Below are 19,163 nucleotides of genomic sequence, written 5' to 3' on the forward strand. Positions count from 1 at the left end.
GTGATTGGCCAATTTCTTAAAGCTTAGGGCTTAAATCATCTATTGTAGACTGGGACTAAAGCCCGCTGCAGACGATGCTATTTTTCCTGCTGAATTGCTTGCGATTTAGTAAATTACTATCATTGCACCACTCAGCATTCAGGATTCCTAGTAATTTACTAAATTGCAAGCAATCCAGCAGGAAAAATAGCATCGTCTGCAGCGGGCTTAAGTCCCAGTCTACAATAGATGATTTAAGCTCTAAGCTTTAAGAAATTGGCCAATCACGGTCAAGTACGAGTAGAATACACGACTGTGATTAGTCAATTTCTTAAGGCTTAGGATTTAAATCTCTATTGTAGACTGGGACTTAAGCCTCGTCTACATAGAAGTCGTAAAGTCGTAGTCATATGAATAGTCGACTATGATTGGTCAATTCTTATGTGTCTAACGAAATTGACCAATCGCAGTCGATTATTCTTACGACTACGACTCTGCAACTCGCATTGTAGACCCCGCATAAGAGAAACGTATGCTCAAACTCTGCTCTAATAGAAAAGTTGCAAAATAATTGGCTATCGCATAATTTTTAGCCAATTCAAGAATAGAAGCCCGGTGGTGAGGGTAGGTCCAAATATGGTCGCATTTCATGGGCGCTGTTCGCAATATGGTCGACGGCCAATTCGGAAACTACGCGTGTGTCAAAGTTCGTTTACGTTGTTTGTTGTGAACCGTTGTGTGAAAGAAGTGAAATTATGTCTTAAGGTGCGTTGTATTATGAATTGTGGGAGTAAATGTTCCAATTTGGGTCCGAATAAAAGTATGTTGCACGGCACTTCGAAGTCCAGCACGCGTAATTGGTGAATTGGCCGTTCGACCATACTGCGAACAGCGCCCGTGAAACGCGACCACATTTTAACCTACCTCCACCACCGATTTAAGCAGGAGTTGAGTGTTGAGTCTCCTGGTCTCCAGTCTTCTTGGATTTACCTCGATTCTGTTTTGCACCTTAAAATTTTACAAGGTAAGGTTCAGGTTTGAATTTGGTGTTTCCGCCGAAGCGCTCACTCATCAACCCCCAACCCGATTCTGATCCGACTCCAGCCCGACTTTGACCCTCGATGGAAACATAGTCACTGTTGTAAGTACAGACGTTTTTATTATAATAGCTAACAAACTTGTCTTACTTGCTTAGATTGCTAAGATAAAAATTAAACAGTCTCGTAACTGTTGTATAGATGCAAGACTAATTAGTGAACATTGGCCATTTATAAATTACTCCATAGAAGAGAGTACCGTAAAGTATGACATCGACGTTTGCAAGACCTTAAAAGTTATAATCATAATTGAAATGCCACTTTACAATGCCGTCGCACTCGTGTATTGCTCGTGATATCGCTTTACCTTGCTGAAATTCTCCATTGAAAAGACGTAGATCTTGCAGGCGCTCAAGAAAATGGGATTAAGGGTCTTTTCCATCATAAACAGGAACATTCTCTGCGACTTGACGGACGTTTCGTACCAAAGGCTATTATAGCTGCAATGCTCGAGTGATCACGTGCATGAATTCCACCATATAATATAATAATTATAAAATAGTGACTATCACGAAATTTTATATCTTACATTTTCTCGCGAATTTCGAGACTGTGATCTATCAGCTTCTGACCCTCGAAACTGAGGCAGAATAGATGAATCAGTTGACTAAGGACATACACTATGTACCTCATCACTAAATAAAAACTGGCGTTTCGCTGCGTGATCTCGCGTGAGCATGAAAAGTATATAACATGTATTTTAATTCCTCGCGCGTTACGTCCTTTCGTCAGGTTTATTATTATAATTACATGTATCACTATTGTATTTACTGGACGGTTTCATCTGTAAAACGTACGTACTTGCAACAGGGTTACACTAATCAGTATTGTATTTAGCATCACTTGTATGGCGAGCGTTAACGAAAACGTGTCTTCGATCAATTGAGCGAATCTATGATAAGGCAAAAACGAGAAATCGTACATGTTACACAAGGAGCTGTTAAGTGAGTAACGCGAGATAAATCGAATTTGTTCCCTCTGTATTTACATAGTGTATATTACAGATCGACTATACTCACTTTAAAGCCTTTCGATGCGTGTATACGGAAAATGCAATTTGTTTGCAATACGCGTCGCTCGTACGAGATTGTAAAATGTTGGCGGTGTCGTTGCGTTTATACGTCAATCGTTCGAACCGAAATCTGCAAATATAATATATGTGTATATATTTGCCATTGCCGATCGCGCATAATTACATTTACCCGACTAGTGCGAAAATACTGCAGGCGTGTTCGATGTAAGTTAGGAGTAGACAATCGTGAGCCACTATTCCGGCCACGGCAATTTCCCAGGCCACGACGGCGTGCAAGAAGATGTAGACGAAATATTTTCTCTCGTCGACAAAGTAATGCCCCGGAGTAGGTGGCAGTACAGGGCGAGATTCGTTGAGAGGTAACACGACATCCAGTAGTAGTGGTACGAGAGACATACACACAAAGAGAAATGCGGATACGAAGCAGTATACTGCAAAAGAAATTGCATTAGCGATATTGCTCGTGTAAGGATGTAACCCGTACAGCACACGAATGTTGAATCAACGTCTCAGAAACGTTCCATTACAACATTGCAATGTTGCATCAATGTTACGAAATGTAGATTCCACTTTCAAAAGATATTGCAAAAACGTCTAATGTCCACCAAATTGTTACGTTACAATTGCAAACGTTACAATTCAACATTCAGAAAACATTGTTGAATTATATCGAGTTAACATTGGTCGCGTTTAGCAGAATATTTTTCACAACTGCTGGAAGTGCTGACATCGAATTATTCCACTAAAATAACAATTCAATCTTAGCTCAGACAATTTCTAACCGGTGCAAAAATATTATATACATGTATATATAATAAATTATACATTTTTAAGTATCTATTTGAGTATCAAAAAATAATAATTTGCTCAAGATTGTTTTAACGTTGCAGCAATATAAAGAATCAATGTACAAACATTGACCAAGATTCAACGTAGAAAAGATATTTGTACTTCAACATTCAACATTGCAACGTTTCAACAACATTATTTTAACTCTGTGCTGTATGGGTAATGAAACACAGTTGACTCTTACACGAATATCCTAAGGAATATCGCCTGCCATTCTCAGCATATCTCTTCATAATCTCGTACTCTTCCGGTGTTTCCAATTCGTCCCATTCGACCAACAGCCGATCAATCAGAGCTTTCATCTAGGATCACTGTCAATTAATAACCACTCTCCTAGCTTCTCTTCATAGTTTAACGCACTCTACGATGGAATATATTCAAGTGTGAGAGCCCGCAGGTATAGAAGTTAATTGCCCCTGGAACTATACGCTAATTAACGTACTTTATATTGGTTAAAGTAACACGTATACAGCTTCACCAGTGCTATAATCGCCAGCATGTATGCTCCCATGGTTTGAAATATGCATTGCAAGTCCTTGTCGCATATCACGAATTGAGCCATCTGTAATGCACCGCTTGTTTTATCGCTCTAAAGATTTCATTATATCCTTGCGTCTTCTCATGTCAGTTATATCTCGTTAATTTCATTTTTTAGAATCAATTTTCGGAGAAGATGTCATATAACTGTTTGCGATTACCTGTGGAATGAAGATAGAAGACAGGCACAGAGTCGCGAGGCTCAAATAGATTGTTTTGGATTTTGGATTTTGATGCGGCCACTGACCAGCCAACGATGACACTGTTTTCACGATGCCGTAATAATAGCTCGTGCTCGGGATGGACTCCATATTATATCTCAAAGACAGCTCGTCTCTCTCTCTCTTGGTCCAATCGACCAACTTGAGAATTTCATTTCATCCCCCTTGGGGATCGAGTTATAAGTATATAGGAGTACGGGAGGGGGTATAAAGTGAGGACCTTGCTACGAACATGTTAAATAGTAATGCTTAAATAATGCTCTACAATATAATTTCCTGCCGTTGTCTCTCTACGTGCGCGACAATGAACGACAGCTCTTTGTACGGGCACAAGTAGCATTTATTTCCTCGACAGTAAATATAATGTAGATTGTAGAGGAAAGCTGACCCCTATTGACACCGTGTTACACCGCAATTTGGAGGGAACTTTGCAAGCTTCCCTCCAAATGGTCGACATATCGATCGGCTGCATTGTTTTTCGCTCGACGGCGCAGCTCACTCATCCCAGATAGCCAAATATGTATTTCTACAATACCGTTACGGTGAGCGTGTACGCGTACTCTGCACATCAGTACCATATCTATAATATCACGTACGTGTGTACGGTACTCGAACCCGAGTTTTTGGCGTGACAGTCCGGGTGCGTTCCGTTGTGCTACAACGCATTACTATGATAAATCTTAACAAATATAAGTATTTCTGTTGTATGTGCGTTTGCGATTTAAAAAATATTCTTTCTCCTGCAAATTCCGAGCAGTACATCGAACAGTTCGATATACTTCTCGGAATTTGCAGAGAAAGTTTTCTTTTTTTAAAACGTAAACGTAGATACACTAGGAATATATCTGGGGACTCGTAAAAGGTTGAACGACGCTCGGCCATTTATTCAATTGTTAAATTGTACATAAAAGCTGAACGGTAAATTAATGCACATTAAAAATCTTACGTACACGCGATTGACAACAATACGTATACTATTCTAACGGGAGAAGTTTTCAGAGTTTTCACCTTTTGTTTTCGACGATGATCGATTGATGCCATCGCGCAATTAGTCAAATGGAACGGCTGTTACTGAAAGGATGCGAGTACCGTACAGTACGACACTGAAGTTTGTAGAACCTTTAAGGTAAAAGTACCACGTCGTTAAAGAAGCTTTAAAGCAACATTTGCTTCGCGCGTTTACCGTAGCTTATTTTGTGAAATTTATTTTACCGTAGTGAAGCTCTCCAGAGAGAAAATGTAGATTTTGCCAGCGCTTAAAAAACTCAGTCGCAGACTCTTAATCATTATCAATATAATTAATTTTTGTGACTTTGTGGATACTTTGTACCAACAGCTGTTATAGCTGGAATGTTTCACGCATTGCACACACATAAACACAAAAATTAAAATAACGTATAAGAAATATATAGGCGAACGGTCTCTCTTTTCGCAAGATCAAAAAAAAAAGAAAAATCTTACATTTTGTCGCGTATCTGAAGACTATGGTCTATCAGCTTTTGCCCTTCAAAACAGAGAAAGAACAAATGTATCAGTTCACCAATGACGTACACCGCGTACCTCATTGTTTCTAAAATATTGCTGCTGTCCTTCTGCTGCATAATCTTCATCAGCACGAAGAAATATCTTATATTTTAATATTTGGCAAAGTATAAGTACCACTCTTGATTTCACAACAAAGGAACGTACGTACTTGTAGCAATGTGATGCTCATCCCTATCGTTACTATCAATATCTGCATAGCGAATGGTACGCTAAACGTATCTTCAAGAAGTTGCGCGTACCTGTGGCAAACGAGAAATAAGATTGAAAACAAGTTCTTCCAGCCGAAGATACATTTCTTGTGACTACACGTTGACTCGAGCACTTTGGCCACCACGACGTACCAGTACCATTTCATCTTCCTCATCCTCGATATCGGCTTACCTTAAAGCTTCTTGATGCGCGTGCACAATGAACGCGACTCTCTTGCAGTATGTATTACCGATACTTTGTGTTTTCACTTGGTTATCGCGATTACAAAATAAACGTTTGAAACGAAATCTAACGAAAGCGAACGATTCATTACTCTGCATTTTACATGGAATCTAAAATACAATAAGTGATTTCGAAAATAATTGTTGATCACTCTTACCCAACTATAGCAAATGTACCACAAACATGCTCAACGTAAGTTACAAATATGCAATCGTGGGCGACTATTCCAGTCATAGCAATTTCCCAGGCTACGACAGCGTGCAAGAAGATGTAGAAGAAGTAGTCTTTCTCGTCGACAAAGTAGTATCCTGGATACGTCAGTAGAATAGGGCGGGATTTGTTGAGGGGTAACACAACGTCCAATAGTGGCGGTATGAGAGACATCGACAAAAATAGACAGAGAGCTGCAAAGCAATACACTACGCGAGAGATGAAAAGACGTCTGGTTATCGTTAAGTTCTCCTTTCTCACACGCGAGAAAGGAGCGGAGGAAAGAAACAAATGTATAGATGGAGATTGCACAGTTTATTCTTACGCGAGTATCCCAACGAGTATAGTCTACTATTCTTGGCATATTTCGTCATAATTTTGTACTCTTCGGACGTTTCCAATGCATTCCAGTCGACAAACAAATGGTCGGTGAGATGTTTCATCTAGGGACCGATTATAATAATGGGTGTCTTTATAGATTAACGCAACTATGGTGGAATTCTAGAGTAAGACATTGTGAATTTGACATATTTGAAATTCAAACGCTACGAAACGGTTGACGTAACAGTGTAATAAACGCTGCAGTGGACTTTCCAAAGTCAGCGCGATCCTTGAACCCATGAAATTGGCTTTGGTAATTGACTCGATAGATGTATACTTTGCTGTTAAAGTTTTACCTTGGTGTGAGTAATATGAGTTCGTATATAACGATCGAGCTCCCTTGCACCCTTACATCCTTTCACTCGTACACTTTTTGTACACTCGCAAAATCCCATATGAACAAGCTGATTTGTATTATATCCCTAGCGGAAAAAATTTCTATAGACAACTACAAAAAATTGACTTGAAATAGAAATTTGGATCGCGGAGAAAAACTCGCCTTCTTCTCGGTCTCTCCCCGTACCTCGTGACATCGTTGATAAATAATTACGATAAGAGCCCAAATAGCAATGCATGTCTAAAAGACATCATAAAGGTATCTTTAAGACAATTTTTAGACGTACACGAGGGGGAAACCGCTGAGGGTATTATGGTGTACAGATTTGCGACATTACTGGGCATTACTAGGCATCTTTTGGGCATTAGGCCTTTTGCTGGGGCATTATAAAGATAAAATAAGGTAAAATAAGATAAAGTAATGCCCACTGGGCATTAGTGGGCATTGGTGTACAAGATTTTGGTCAGCAATTTCCCCTTCGGACGTACATGTCTAAAAGACAACTTAATACCGTCTTAAAGATGTCTTTCAGACATGCATGCTCTCTGGGAGGACTATATTTTTACCAAGATCACTAGTTTTCGAAATTTTGATAACGCAAGAAGAGTATGTGTGTAACGTGCGTGTATAATATCGGCACTGTTTACACTGAGAAATGTCCCCATGGAACCTACATACGTTTACGATGGCGATGAGTTAAATATCGATTGGACGTTTCCGTGCTATTCCGTGCTATAGTGAGTGCGTACACATTGATAAGTTTTATCGCGAGCAAAAGTAAGATGTATCCAATTCAATTTCAATTTGTTCAAGGAACGCGCCGACGCTTGGAGAGAGAAACAACTTTTGTATCTACACAGTAGGTACTTTGTGGCGATTAATGTAGCACGTGTACAGTTTCACCAAGCACATAGTTGCTAACATTAAGGATGTCATAGTTTCAAAAATACATTGCAAATCTCTCTCACATGTCACAAATTTAGCCATCTGGAAGCATTGTTCTATTTTATTGTTAAAGAAAAAGGGACTTAAAAAATGAGTTTAACTATTACATACTACATTTGTTCGTAAAATGATCTCTGTGAAAAGACGAACCTTCTCACCTGTGGAACATTCATCGAAAGTATACTCAGGGTCACCAAGCCAACACAGAGCAATCTCGTTTTTGGCCTTTGATAAGGCCATTGACCAGCCAATGATGACACTCTTTTAACAACGTCGTAATAATGATCGAAAACGACGATACCCATAGCAAGAGTCTTTTGTCCTCTGATCTTGCGTGGCTGATTTAAAACTTGTTGTTTTTCCGCTAAAGCCCTACTCATTGTCAGATCTCTTGGTAAAGGGAAAAGTGACCTGACATCTCAAAAGCATATCTATATAATTACATCATATATAACACGGTATAAACGTTACAACGACTTTGCATAGCAATTGTGATATGAATGACAGCACGGTAAAGAGTGACACGTGGCTGTTATAGGACAGGAATAACATTTACGTGCCCGATTGACAAACACGTTCCGCGAATTCTCTCCCTCGCGCCGAACGTATCGACTACTGTAGAATTTGTGAGAAAATTCTTTAGACTGCTAGAGACCACAGGGACACGGTCACGTTACCTTCATTTCTTCTCTTTTTTTTCTTTCTAGAAACTAACGAAAGAAAATGTACACAGACACTACGGACTTGATTGCATTTCCAATTGCATTCGAAGCAACAGACAGCAGAGTAAGGTATACGTTTATAATATTTAATTGGTTTATACTTTGGTAGACGAGGTAAACGACGAGGTAAGGTCTAGTCTCTCTTCCGCAACGTCCCAGGTAGATGATAACATTTCTGATGACATTTCTACGTCAAAATGACAAGTGACGTCAGCTGGCTACGTGGGACGTTGCGGAAGAGAGACTAGACCTTACGTTTACCTCCCCAGTCAGAAATGACTCATCAATCGATGTCGAAACGACGTCAATATGACGGTTTCGATGTCCATATGACGTCGATATCGACGAGACATTTCTGACTGGGTCGTGAGAACAACGAATGAGTGTAATCTTGTACTTTGTAACTGTGTATCATCTATATTGCGTGAAAATAACCATTTTTTTCCTAAATTTTTATTAAACCTTTTAACAATAATTGAATAATTTTTGTATATATTTATTCTTTCATTACACAAAACATTTCAGAGTTACGAGTATCTTGTATCACGATTGATCACGATGCAATAGAGACGAACGAGTGATACAGAAACTCGCTGTAGTCAATATTACAATATATTACCATAAATGTTACTTACGCGCAAATGGGCAACAAACTTGCTTCGGTGTCGTATAAGAATTATTATGATTTTTGCAGACTTTCGCGGATGCGGGACTGATATTTGGACACTGACTGTTAGTCCAAAGATGAGAGTACGGTAAAATATGACAATGACGTTTGCATAATCTACGTATTGTTAAATAAATTAGAATATAATTCTACGACAATAACCAAATGTCTATTATGATCTTACCATGGTGAAGTTCTCCATTGAAAAAACGTAGACCTTGCCAGCGCTTAAGAAACTGGGTTGAAGACTCTTTTGCATCACAAATAGAAGCATCCTTTGCGACTTGGCGGGCGTTTCGTACCAAAGGCTGTTGTAGCTGCAATGCCTGAGTGATTAGGCCAACTAAATTCCGTAATTCAAAGTGGCTATTGCAGAAATTGAAATGTTTCATTTTACATTTTATCGCGGGTTTGAAGACTGTGATCTATTAGCTTCTGTCCCTCGAAACTAAGGCAGAATAGATGAATCAATTGACCAAAAACATACATCGCGTATCTTATCATTTCTAAAATACCGGTGCCCTGCTGCGCAATCTTCAAACACGAAAGAGATTCTTTGTAGAATTGCCTGATAGAATTATCTAAAATCTAAATGTATGACGAACACGGGGGTAAAATGTTGAAATGAATAAACTTACATACTTGTAACAAGGTAACGCTGATCATTACCGTATTTAACGCTATTTGTATGGCGAGCGTTAACGAAAACGTATCTTCGATCAGCTGAGCGAATCTATATGGCAAAAACGAGGGATAGAAACACGATCGTGTTAATATCTAACATATAAGTACGAGTCGACATTTTCCTCTGCTCCCTCTCTGTTGCCTCCGCCTCGCTTATTCTCTCTACTTTTCAAGTATACTCACTTTAAAGCCTTTCGATGCGTGTACACGGAAAATGCAATTTGTTTGCAATACGCGTCACTCGTACGAGAATGTAAAATGTTGGCGGTGTCGTTGCGTTTATACGTCAATCGTTCGAACCGAAATCTGCAAATATAGTCGCCGTTTGACGTCGTCAAACTTGTCAAATGTCATTGATTGTCGTCACGCACAATTGTTTTTACCCGACTAGTGTGAAAATACTGCAAACGTGTTCGATGTAAGTCAGGAGCATGCAGTCGTGGGTAACTATGCCGGTCATAGCAATTTCCCAGGCCATGATAGCATGCGAGAAGGTGTAGAAGAAATATTTCCTCTCGTCAACGAAATAGTGTCCCGGATAAGTCGACAGTATAGGACGGGATTCGTTGAGAGGCAACACGATATCCAACAGTTGTGGTATCAGGGACACGGACATAAACACATACACGGCGAAATAGCAATACACTGCAACACGGACGAAGCGTTCGTCCGACGGTAGCCATAAATTGTCATTTCGCGAAAATGATTACAGGCAGAGCCGAACGTCGTGAATGGAAATCGCATGGTTCATTTCTTACACGAGTATCCCAAAGAATATCGCCTCCCGTTCTTGGCGTACCTCTCCATAATTTCGTACTCTTCTGGCGTTTCCAATTCGTCCCAGTCAACGAATAGCTGATCGATTAAAACTTTCATCTAACAATAAGACCAATGTATCAACGATTATAATAAACTTTCATTTACCAATACATTAACAATTACAATATAAATGATGGAATATAAGGCGATGCAGTCCCTGATGGAAATATTTAACTAAAATTGATTTTTGAATGAAATTTGGCTCAAGTGTACTTGGATATTCAGTAAATTTCACAACTGTTTACCTTTCAACTTTTATACATGCACTTTCCTCGCATTTCATCTCGCTACATCACATTGGATTTCACTAGTTAAGAAAATTATCATTTATTTTGAGATACACTCATTGTCAGTAATTTCTCAATAAACTTTCACTTCCCTTGCCATCGATTTCATAGTTTCGTATGTTTCATAGTAGTCACTCTCAGCAAAATATTTCCATCAGCAAAGAGATTTGCTCCCGTATGTATGGATATAAACGATTGTAAACTCGAGAAGCATGATTAATTTTACGTACTTTACATCGGTTAAAGTAACACGTGTACAGCTTCACCAATGTTACGGTTGTCAGCATGTAGGACGTCATAGTTTCAAAGATACATTGCAAGTTTCCGTTGCACGTGACAAATTTAGCTATCTAAAAATTCAATGTTCAAACGTTAAATTAAAGCCCTCGCTATTTCCATTGACTGTGAAAATTACCTGCGGAATAATCATAGAAATAGTGCTCAAAGTCACCAAGATCACACAAAACAATCTTGTCATTGGTCTCTGATAGGGCCACTGGCCGGACAATGACGATACCTTCTTAACGACGTCATAATAGTGACTGCACTTGGCGTTCATAGTTTTCGTCTTTCGTCTTCTCCAGCTAGCTGATTTCAGACTCTCATTTTACCTACAAGATTTCCCTACAAAGTTCCCTTATTGTTACGAGGGGGATAATTTAATATATCCTGAACAGCTCATGTATAATGCATAATACAAACGTTATATCTACGCCTAGCTATAATATTTTCTCACAACTGTCTCTCGCGGCATAGCTATTTCCACGAAGCACGTTGTAGCTTGTATACGGACGATCATAGTATTTATTTCTTTGACACTAATTGTAAGTGTAACGTAGAGCGTAGAGGGAAGTTGAAGCCCAATTGATTGGCGTGCTCGCTTAGTACTATACGTTGTCAAATTCCCTCCGAGTGGGACTTATCGATCTCAATCAGTAGAGTACTTTTTTAGTTGCGGGAGCAACCTTTTCATTCGGCAAGTACAATCTATGCTTAACAACGATACTCTTACCTCTGACAGAACTTCATACAAGCCAAGTGTACAAATTATATAAAATATTATGTATATGATTAGTATAAAAATTTGTTTATACTTTATTAATGAAAGTGTTAGAGACATCGTTTTCGATGGCTTCGTGTTTACGAAAATGTTACCCCTCTTCTACGAGAGTTACGTATTAAGATTTCAAGATTTCAATTTCCAAAAGTTTCCAGCCCAAGAGATGTAAGAGATAAAAGAAACCACTTTATTTTTCAGTATCATTATTCCTTTTAATTTAAGATGCTTGTTTCACTTTATCACCTGTCTCTTGGACCAGTATAGCTTTCGCTGCACGACTCTCTTATAGGACAGAGACAACACTTACGTCCATCGCCAAGCACGATTTTGTAAATTTCTATCCACGTACAGCATCGATTATATCAAATATCCAAGAAAACTCTTCAGTCTTTTAATACAGGGATGATGTTTTCTCTTCCTTTCTCTTTTTGCTCTCTGGCCGAACTAACGAGAGAACGTACGAACTGTACTGTATACAAATTTATTCAAAGCAATCGACAGCAGAGAATCCATCCTTGGCGAATTATATAGCACGGCAGACTATTTTAGCAGACATTGCGGATGATTGTGAGGAAAAAGCAGTTTTACCTCGCGTGATAACAACGAATGAGTGAGTAATTGCAATTGTATCTTGTAACTGTGTCGCGAAATTATATCGGCAAGTCCATATACATATATTGCGTCACATAAAGATTACAATTTCCCTTGTAACTGACTATAATCTGACAAATTTTATACGTTTCTCATCGCACAAAAAGCTCATTCAGACTTACATCTTCTTTTCACGATGCAATTTTCATTTGATTTCAAGTACTACACAGAGACAAGCGAGTGATAAGAATTCGCTATAAATAAAAAGTCAGCCAAGTTACAATGTTGCTACCAGAAATATTACTCAAATGGGGCAAATGGATAATATATACTTGCCTTGATAAGACTCACATAAGAATTATGATTTTTGCGGACAGACTTGATCGCGTTTTACTTAATTATTCCAGAGACGCGAGTACAGTAAAGTACGACATTGAAGTTTGCACAATCTTAAAACGCAAATTATTAAATGAATTAATAACATAATCTTATATGACAATAACAAAGTGTCCATTATAATTTTACCATGGTAAAGTTCTCCATTGAGAAAACATAGACCTTGCCAGCGCTTAAGAAAATGGGTTGAAGACTCTTTTGCATCACAAACAGAAGCATCCTTTGCAACTTGGCGGGCGTTTCGTACCAAAAACTGTTGTAGCTGCAACACTCGAGTGATATACGCTAACCAAATTCCGATAAAGTAATTGCCATAGTCACAAAATCATTCACCTTACATTTTCTCGCGGGTTTGCAGACTGTGATCGATCAGTCTTTGTCCCTCGAAACTTAGGCAGAATAGATGAATCAATTGACCAAAGACATACATCGCGTATCTTATCATTTGTAAGAGACTAGCTTTTTGCTGTGTAACCTTGAGTACAAAAAATATTTTATTCTCACGCGTCTTGTAAAAGGGATTGCCTGATTTTAAATAGGCGAGAGTAAAGATCACATGTTTGATATGGATAGAATCTGGAGATACATAAACGTACTTGTAACAAGGTAGTGCTGATCATTACTGTGTTTAACGCTAGTTGTATAGCCAGCGTTAACGAGAACGTATCTCCAATTAGTTGGGCGAATCTATAATGGCAATTAAAAGTGAGAGATGTAATAATAACACGAATTGAAATTCTCCCCCCTCCCCCCATACACACACACACACACCTCCATATATATGTATACATATTACTCACTTTAAAGCTTTTCGGTGCGTATACACGGAGAATGCAATTTGTTTGTTGTACGCGTCACTTGTTTGAGAATGTAACACTTTAACATCGTCGTATACCAATCGTTCAAACCGAAATCTGCAATCATATTCTCAATGCCATATGTATGTATGCACATGGCATGTGGCTAACAAGATAATGCAATGTTTTTACCCGACTAATGCGAAAATACTGCAGACATGTTCGATGTAAGTTAGGAGCATGCAGTCGTGGGAGAGTATCACAGTAACAGCAATTTCCCAGGCCATTATAGAATGTGAGAAAATATACAAGAAATATTTTCTCTCGTCAACGAAATAATGTGCCGGATATGTCGGCAGTATAGGACGAGATTCGTTGAGAGGTAAAACGACATCCAACACTTGCGGTATCAGGGATATGGATACGAACACATATACGCCAAAATAGTAATACACTGCAACACAGATCAATTGTGTTAACGCTCAACTATTACAGTAATTGCAATGCGGATTAAATTGTAATTGTAATTTTGTTACCCTACTAGAAAATGATAACGGGCTCTTACACGAGTATCCCAAAGAGTATCGCCTGCCATTCTTGGCGTACCTCTTCATAATTTCGTACTCTTCTGGCGTTTCCAATTCGTCCCAATCAACGAATAACTGATCAATTAGAACTTTCATCTAAGAGTATATCAACGATTAACAATGACACTTTCCTTTCCTAATACATTCTAACGACATAATGTACATACACACACACATACATATTATACATATATAAAGAAGTGGAATAATTTCACGTACTTTACATCGGTTGAAATAACACGTGTACAACTTGACCAATGTTATGATTGTCAACATATAGGATGTCAGGGTGTTAAAGATACATTGTAAGTTTCCGTCGCATATTACAAATTTAGCAGTCTATTATAGAAATGGAAATATTAAAGATACCTCGCCTAATTCACTTTTGTTGAGAATTAACCATTATACCTGTGGAATAATCATAGACATCGTACTGAGAGTCATCAAGATTACACCGAACAGTCTCGTTATTGGTCTCTGATAGGGCCACTGGCCCGACAATGACGATAGTTTTTTAACGACGTCATAGTAGTGACTCGACTTGGCGTTCATAGTTTTAGTCTTTCGTCTCCGACTCAGTCTAGGTAACTAAGTTCAGACTTTCATTTTATCTAATGAAGTGTATACCATCCCCTTTTCGTGGATGAGAAATAGTTAGAAATAGTAGAGTCCTAGACAGGTCATGCATAGTGCACAGTGTAAACGCCTACAACTGCGGGGTTTTTCCCACAATTATATCGTGGCACGTTTGCCCCAGGTTGACTCGTAAATCGTAACGCGTTACGGAAAGCTGCTCGTACGATAATAGTATTTGTTACTTTGACACTAAATGTAACGTAACGAAAATGCAGCCCCATTGATGGGCGTGTCGTGCAGCATGTTTTCTGCGAACGGGACTTATCGACCAGAAAAGTGCTTCTTTATTTTTCTCGCGGCATTTCTCTGATAGCACCCTCGTCATTCAGAAAGTAAAGTTTAACTTTAGACTAGAACTAAAAGATGAGACTATTATCTTAGATAAAACTAGGTATGTATTACAGATTGTAAACATTAGGTATGATTAACAAAAGTATATTAATATAGTATGTAATAAAAGTATTAGAGAGATACACGTATTTTCGATGGCTCGACATCGCTGTCATTTGCTGGACATGCCAAGTTACGCAGCTGCTATTGAAAGGACGAGAGTACCGTAAAGTACGACATTGAGGTTTGTAGAATCTTGAAAGCAAGAGTATCGTGTGTCATTAGGAAAGCTGCGAGACTACGTTTGCGACTTGCGACGCGAAATAATTCTCGCTTTACCATAGTGAAGCTCTGTAGAGAGAAAATGTAAATTTTGCCGGCGCTTAAGAAACTCGGGTGGAGACTCTTCATCATCACTAGCACAATCATCTTTTGTAATTTCATGGACGCTTTGTACCAGGAGCTGCTATACCTGCGACATTTTAACACGTAATAACAGCATAAATGACTGCACATATTTCTCTCTCCGAGTCGAGAATAATTTCGTCCGAGCTTACATTTTATCGCGTATCTGAAGGCTATGATCTATCAACCTTTGTCCCTCGAAGCTAAGAAAGAACAGATGAATCAGTTGACCTACGACATAAAACACGTACCTCATCGCTTCCAAGATATCGCTATTATCCTGTGTAATCTGCAGCAAAGAGCAAAAGTGAGTGTGTGTGTGAGACGAAGAATGACTCCAAAAGTCGCCTATTTCGTCGCCCTCGAAATCTGATTTGAATTTGGTCCTAAACGATAGTTTATAATAAGACATTAATTCTTGAAAAGTTTTGACTTGAGCCTACTTTTAGTTGCTGAGTTATAAGGCCTCAAAGTCGCGTAAAAGTCACCTCCAATTTTTTAAATGGAACCTTCTATTGTTTCACATCAGCCCATAAGACTGATAGTATATAACAGCAACTTTGAGGCCTTATAACTCAGCAACTAAAAGTAGGCTCAATTCGAAACTTTTCAAGAATTAATGTCTTATTATAAACTATCGTTTAGGACAATTTCAAACCGGATTTCGGGGGGGGGGGGGGGGGTGGACGAAATAGGCGATTTTTGGGATCTTAGGGTCACTCTTTGATTTTTGTTTGCAGAGGTTTGCTCGTAAAGTCGTAAGGCAAAAAAGGGGAGGTGGATTCGTAAGAATTATCAGGCTTGTTTATTACTTGCAGCAAACTAATGCTCATCCCTATCGTCACCATCAACATCTGCACGGCGAAAGGTACGGTAAAGGTATCTTCCAGAAGTTGCGCATACCTGCGACAAACGGGAGAGAGTTTATCGTGATTCTCGGATCACGCGTCGGCGTGAGCGCGCGTTATCGCGTTAAAAATCGATCACTCACTCTAAAGCTTCGCGGTGTTTACGCACGAGGAGCGCAACTCTCTTGGAATACGTATCGTCGCTATTACTTATCGATATCATAAATTCCAGGCTCTCTTTCCCATCGTGAAACAAATGTTCGTAATGAAATCTGCAAGTTGACGCAAGTCGATGCGAGCGAAACTCCGTTGAATTCCAAGCGACAAATTCGTGATCCTTACCCCGTTACAGCAAACATGCTGCAAACATGCTCAATGTATGTCACAAGCAAGCAATCGTGAGCAATCAGACCGGCTATGACGATTTCCCAGGCCACGATGGAATGCCAGAATATTTGAAAGAAGTAGTCTCGTATGTCGACAAAGTAGTATCCTCGATACGGCGGCAATATGGGACGAGATTGGTTGAGAGGCAGCACGATATCGAGGGTATACGGTATGAGGGACATTGACGTAAAAATGATTACCGCCGCGAAGCAATATACTGTAACGTAGTACATACGACATTTATGTATTGCTACATAGCTACGTTAGCGCTAAACGTTTATTAATTCTCACCGGAATATATCAAACAGAAACGTTTACCATTCATGGCGTAGGACTTCATAATCTCGTACTCTTCCCAGGTATTTAACTCTTCCCATGCGTAGAACAAGTGTCGAGTGAGGTGTTTAATCTGGCAAAGAGCACCGATCGATAGTCTTAATTAATTTTAACATTGTTTTTTCTCGTCTTTCTATACTTTCTTTAAATTTCCCGCTTTTCCCTTCTAAATCTCTAATCAGATCTTTGCTTGTTGCTACATGTTACAAAACATACTGTACGAGTGTTGAACTGAAAGGTGTACACCTTCAACAGAGCCACGAATGACAGCAAGTACGCTGTCATTGCTTGAAAAGTGCAATGCAAGTCCCTCTTGCACATGAATTGGTACGCTAGCTGAAAGAGAGAAAAGGGGACGAAAGTTTGTACATCGATTGGTATATTAATTGGCGATCACGTCATTACTCATACTATACCTGTGGTAAAAGTATAGTTAACAAGACCACGGTTAACAAGGCGACACGTAACGCTCTCGTTTGTGGCTTCAGATCTGGCCACATACCGGTGAGCGATGATATTTTATAAACGGTATTGTAATGGCTGGCAATGGCCTCCATAGCTCTTCTCTAAACCCTGCTAAAGCGATCCGTTGCCGACTCCAAACTTTCGCTACCTTCGCCTTTTCCGCCACGGTCAACTATTATATATATATATATACTTTTGCTAAATAATTTTGTCGCATCTCCGATGATTGACAAGCGCATCTCCTGGTGCCGTAGCATTTCGTTCCTCTGAACACTAATTGCATAGTTTCTCTGACGATTTCCATTCCCCGCTCCCCAGCTGACGGTTTTCCTTCCATACATATAATGGTATAGAATATATCGATCGGAAAGAAATTAATACTTTCCGTTGGTGTCACTCGCCCTCTTCTTGGTATTTGATTATATAGATATAGAGCATAGGGGATAGGGGGTATTAGGGAGAGAAGCGAGGCGTTCGACAGTCGAGGTTTAGAGTTCGAAAGACGATCCGTATCTCGAACAGAAAGGTTGGTTGCTTGCCTCCCGAGTGTCTCGTTAAATCGGTGAAATGTTAATCAATAATAAATATCAGTATACATGACATATAATTTTTACAAGTTTTAAAGTGTTCAAGTTCAGACATTTATATATTTTTACATAAACTATAATTTTATACATCTATAAAATTATATTACAGAACTGTGTAGAATTGTAAAAAATTATATAGAAATATAAAAATATGTATGGACATATTTCGTGTGTAATTGGATATAACCATGCCGGAAATAATTCTACAAAACTGCAAAATATTATAGCTGCCAGGACCTAAGAAATTCTACGTAAATTTAAAAAGTGTTATAAAAATCAACATGAAAATGCTACAACTGGAAGACTTTTTTTAATTTTCGCAATATCCTACAAGCAAGCAGGCGCTTTAAATTCTTTAAGATTTTGTTTCTCAAATTTTTCAAACTAGCAAAGCTTTGTGCTAATTTCTGCAAAATTGTACATCTTCATGAAATACTACTTGCAATCATTTCTTGCTTTGAGAACATTGTGATTTGTGGTACTATCTCGTAGATATTTTTACAAAAGCATTAATGTCTCAACGAAGACACAAAAATTTCTACAAATTTCTCTTTCAAGTCAATTTTTTGTAGTTACAATTTATAGAAACTCCCGCTAGGTAAAAACTGTAAAAAATTTTTTACCGGGATGGTTATCATTGCCAATCCTAATCGCTCAAGGGATAACTTTCTCACCTGCTCGCGCGCGAGACGCGATATATGCGAGTTTGCGTATCAAACCAGACTTCTCGTTAAGCCCGTGTCACACTACGTATTGCGGACGCGGATTGGATTACGGATCGTACAAATAGACAGTCGTCTATCCTGCGATCTGCAATCCGGATCCCAAGTTGCCTCGCTGTGATTGGCTGAATTTCGATCCACAATCCGTAATCCCAATCCAATCCGCGTCCGCAATACGTAGTGTGACACGGGCTTTAGACCGCCTCGCGAAAGGTTAAGTCCCAGTCTACAATAGAGATTTAAGCCCTAAGCCTTAAGAAATTGACTAATC

The 19,163-nt window shown here is 39.0% G+C and overlaps 5 protein-coding genes across 11 annotated transcripts in view; 1 reads left to right on the forward strand and 4 right to left on the reverse strand.

The window, feature by feature from the left end:
- The first annotated feature begins 536 nt into the window (after positions 1 to 536).
- Positions 537 to 19,163, forward strand: part of LOC105560677 (chromosome-associated kinesin KIF4) — a 25,137-nt gene continuing 6,510 nt past the window's right edge. The window contains exons 1-2 of one of the 4 annotated variants that reach the window (XM_012009989.1): positions 537 to 1,003; positions 8,274 to 8,357. The gene's annotated coding sequence lies outside the window, so the exon portion shown is untranslated. The other 3 variants (XM_012009991.1, XM_012009990.1, XM_012009992.1) reach the window with 3 other exon arrangements.
- Positions 1,114 to 14,804, reverse strand: LOC105560710. Its single transcript, XM_012010061.1, has 34 exons — positions 14,585 to 14,804; positions 14,396 to 14,515; positions 14,155 to 14,272; positions 13,782 to 14,043; positions 13,593 to 13,706; positions 13,389 to 13,479; positions 13,131 to 13,267; positions 12,922 to 13,054; positions 12,808 to 12,845; positions 11,161 to 11,353; positions 10,976 to 11,095; positions 10,398 to 10,515; positions 10,023 to 10,284; positions 9,823 to 9,945; positions 9,625 to 9,688; positions 9,353 to 9,543; positions 9,140 to 9,272; positions 9,029 to 9,072; positions 7,725 to 7,977; positions 6,808 to 6,861; positions 6,581 to 6,706; positions 6,229 to 6,346; positions 5,851 to 6,097; positions 5,410 to 5,500; positions 5,257 to 5,320; positions 3,657 to 3,757; positions 3,401 to 3,547; positions 3,143 to 3,260; positions 2,279 to 2,540; positions 2,096 to 2,218; positions 1,878 to 1,968; positions 1,606 to 1,742; positions 1,384 to 1,516; positions 1,114 to 1,305 (listed from the first exon to the last, which is right to left on the reverse strand). The coding sequence occupies exons 1-34, from the start codon at positions 14,726 to 14,728 to the stop codon at positions 1,255 to 1,257; spliced, it is 4,521 nt and encodes a 1,506-aa protein (XP_011865451.1). The 5' UTR covers positions 14,729 to 14,804; the 3' UTR covers positions 1,114 to 1,254.
- Positions 2,134 to 4,726, reverse strand: LOC105560682. Its single transcript, XM_012009998.1, has 4 exons — positions 3,657 to 4,726; positions 3,401 to 3,520; positions 3,143 to 3,260; positions 2,134 to 2,540 (listed from the first exon to the last, which is right to left on the reverse strand). The coding sequence occupies exons 1-4, from the start codon at positions 3,804 to 3,806 to the stop codon at positions 2,275 to 2,277; spliced, it is 654 nt and encodes a 217-aa protein (XP_011865388.1). The 5' UTR covers positions 3,807 to 4,726; the 3' UTR covers positions 2,134 to 2,274.
- Positions 4,297 to 8,233, reverse strand: LOC105560680 (odorant receptor 22c-like). 4 transcript variants are annotated; one of them, XM_012009995.1, is made up of 9 exons: positions 7,725 to 8,233; positions 7,489 to 7,608; positions 6,229 to 6,346; positions 5,851 to 6,112; positions 5,643 to 5,759; positions 5,410 to 5,500; positions 5,178 to 5,320; positions 4,725 to 4,835; positions 4,297 to 4,371 (listed from the first exon to the last, which is right to left on the reverse strand). In XM_012009995.1, the coding sequence occupies exons 1-8, from the start codon at positions 7,944 to 7,946 to the stop codon at positions 4,769 to 4,771; spliced, it is 1,140 nt and encodes a 379-aa protein (XP_011865385.1). In that variant the 5' UTR covers positions 7,947 to 8,233; the 3' UTR covers positions 4,297 to 4,371; positions 4,725 to 4,768. The 4 variants fall into 4 exon arrangements, with proteins under 4 accessions (XP_011865385.1, XP_011865384.1, XP_011865386.1 ...); XM_012009994.1 differs by lacking the exon at positions 4,297 to 4,371 and adding an exon at positions 4,929 to 5,061 and having other exon boundaries at positions 4,749 to 4,835; positions 7,725 to 8,231; XM_012009996.1 differs by lacking the exons at positions 4,297 to 4,371; positions 7,489 to 7,608 and adding an exon at positions 4,929 to 5,061 and having other exon boundaries at positions 4,749 to 4,835; positions 7,725 to 8,230.
- Positions 15,190 to 18,202, reverse strand: LOC105560679 (odorant receptor 22c-like). The gene is made up of 9 exons (XM_012009993.1): positions 17,535 to 18,202; positions 17,335 to 17,454; positions 17,074 to 17,191; positions 16,738 to 16,999; positions 16,539 to 16,667; positions 16,360 to 16,450; positions 15,700 to 15,836; positions 15,482 to 15,614; positions 15,190 to 15,397 (listed from the first exon to the last, which is right to left on the reverse strand). Exons 1-9 carry the CDS (start codon positions 17,673 to 17,675, stop codon positions 15,347 to 15,349), a joined length of 1,182 nt encoding a protein of 393 aa, XP_011865383.1. The 5' UTR covers positions 17,676 to 18,202; the 3' UTR covers positions 15,190 to 15,346.

This window comes from Vollenhovia emeryi, unplaced genomic scaffold (genome assembly GCF_000949405.1).
Source record: "Vollenhovia emeryi isolate VEMERY1.0 unplaced genomic scaffold, V.emery_V1.0 DF939225.1, whole genome shotgun sequence".
NCBI classification, from domain to species: Eukaryota; Metazoa; Arthropoda; class Insecta; order Hymenoptera; family Formicidae; genus Vollenhovia; species Vollenhovia emeryi.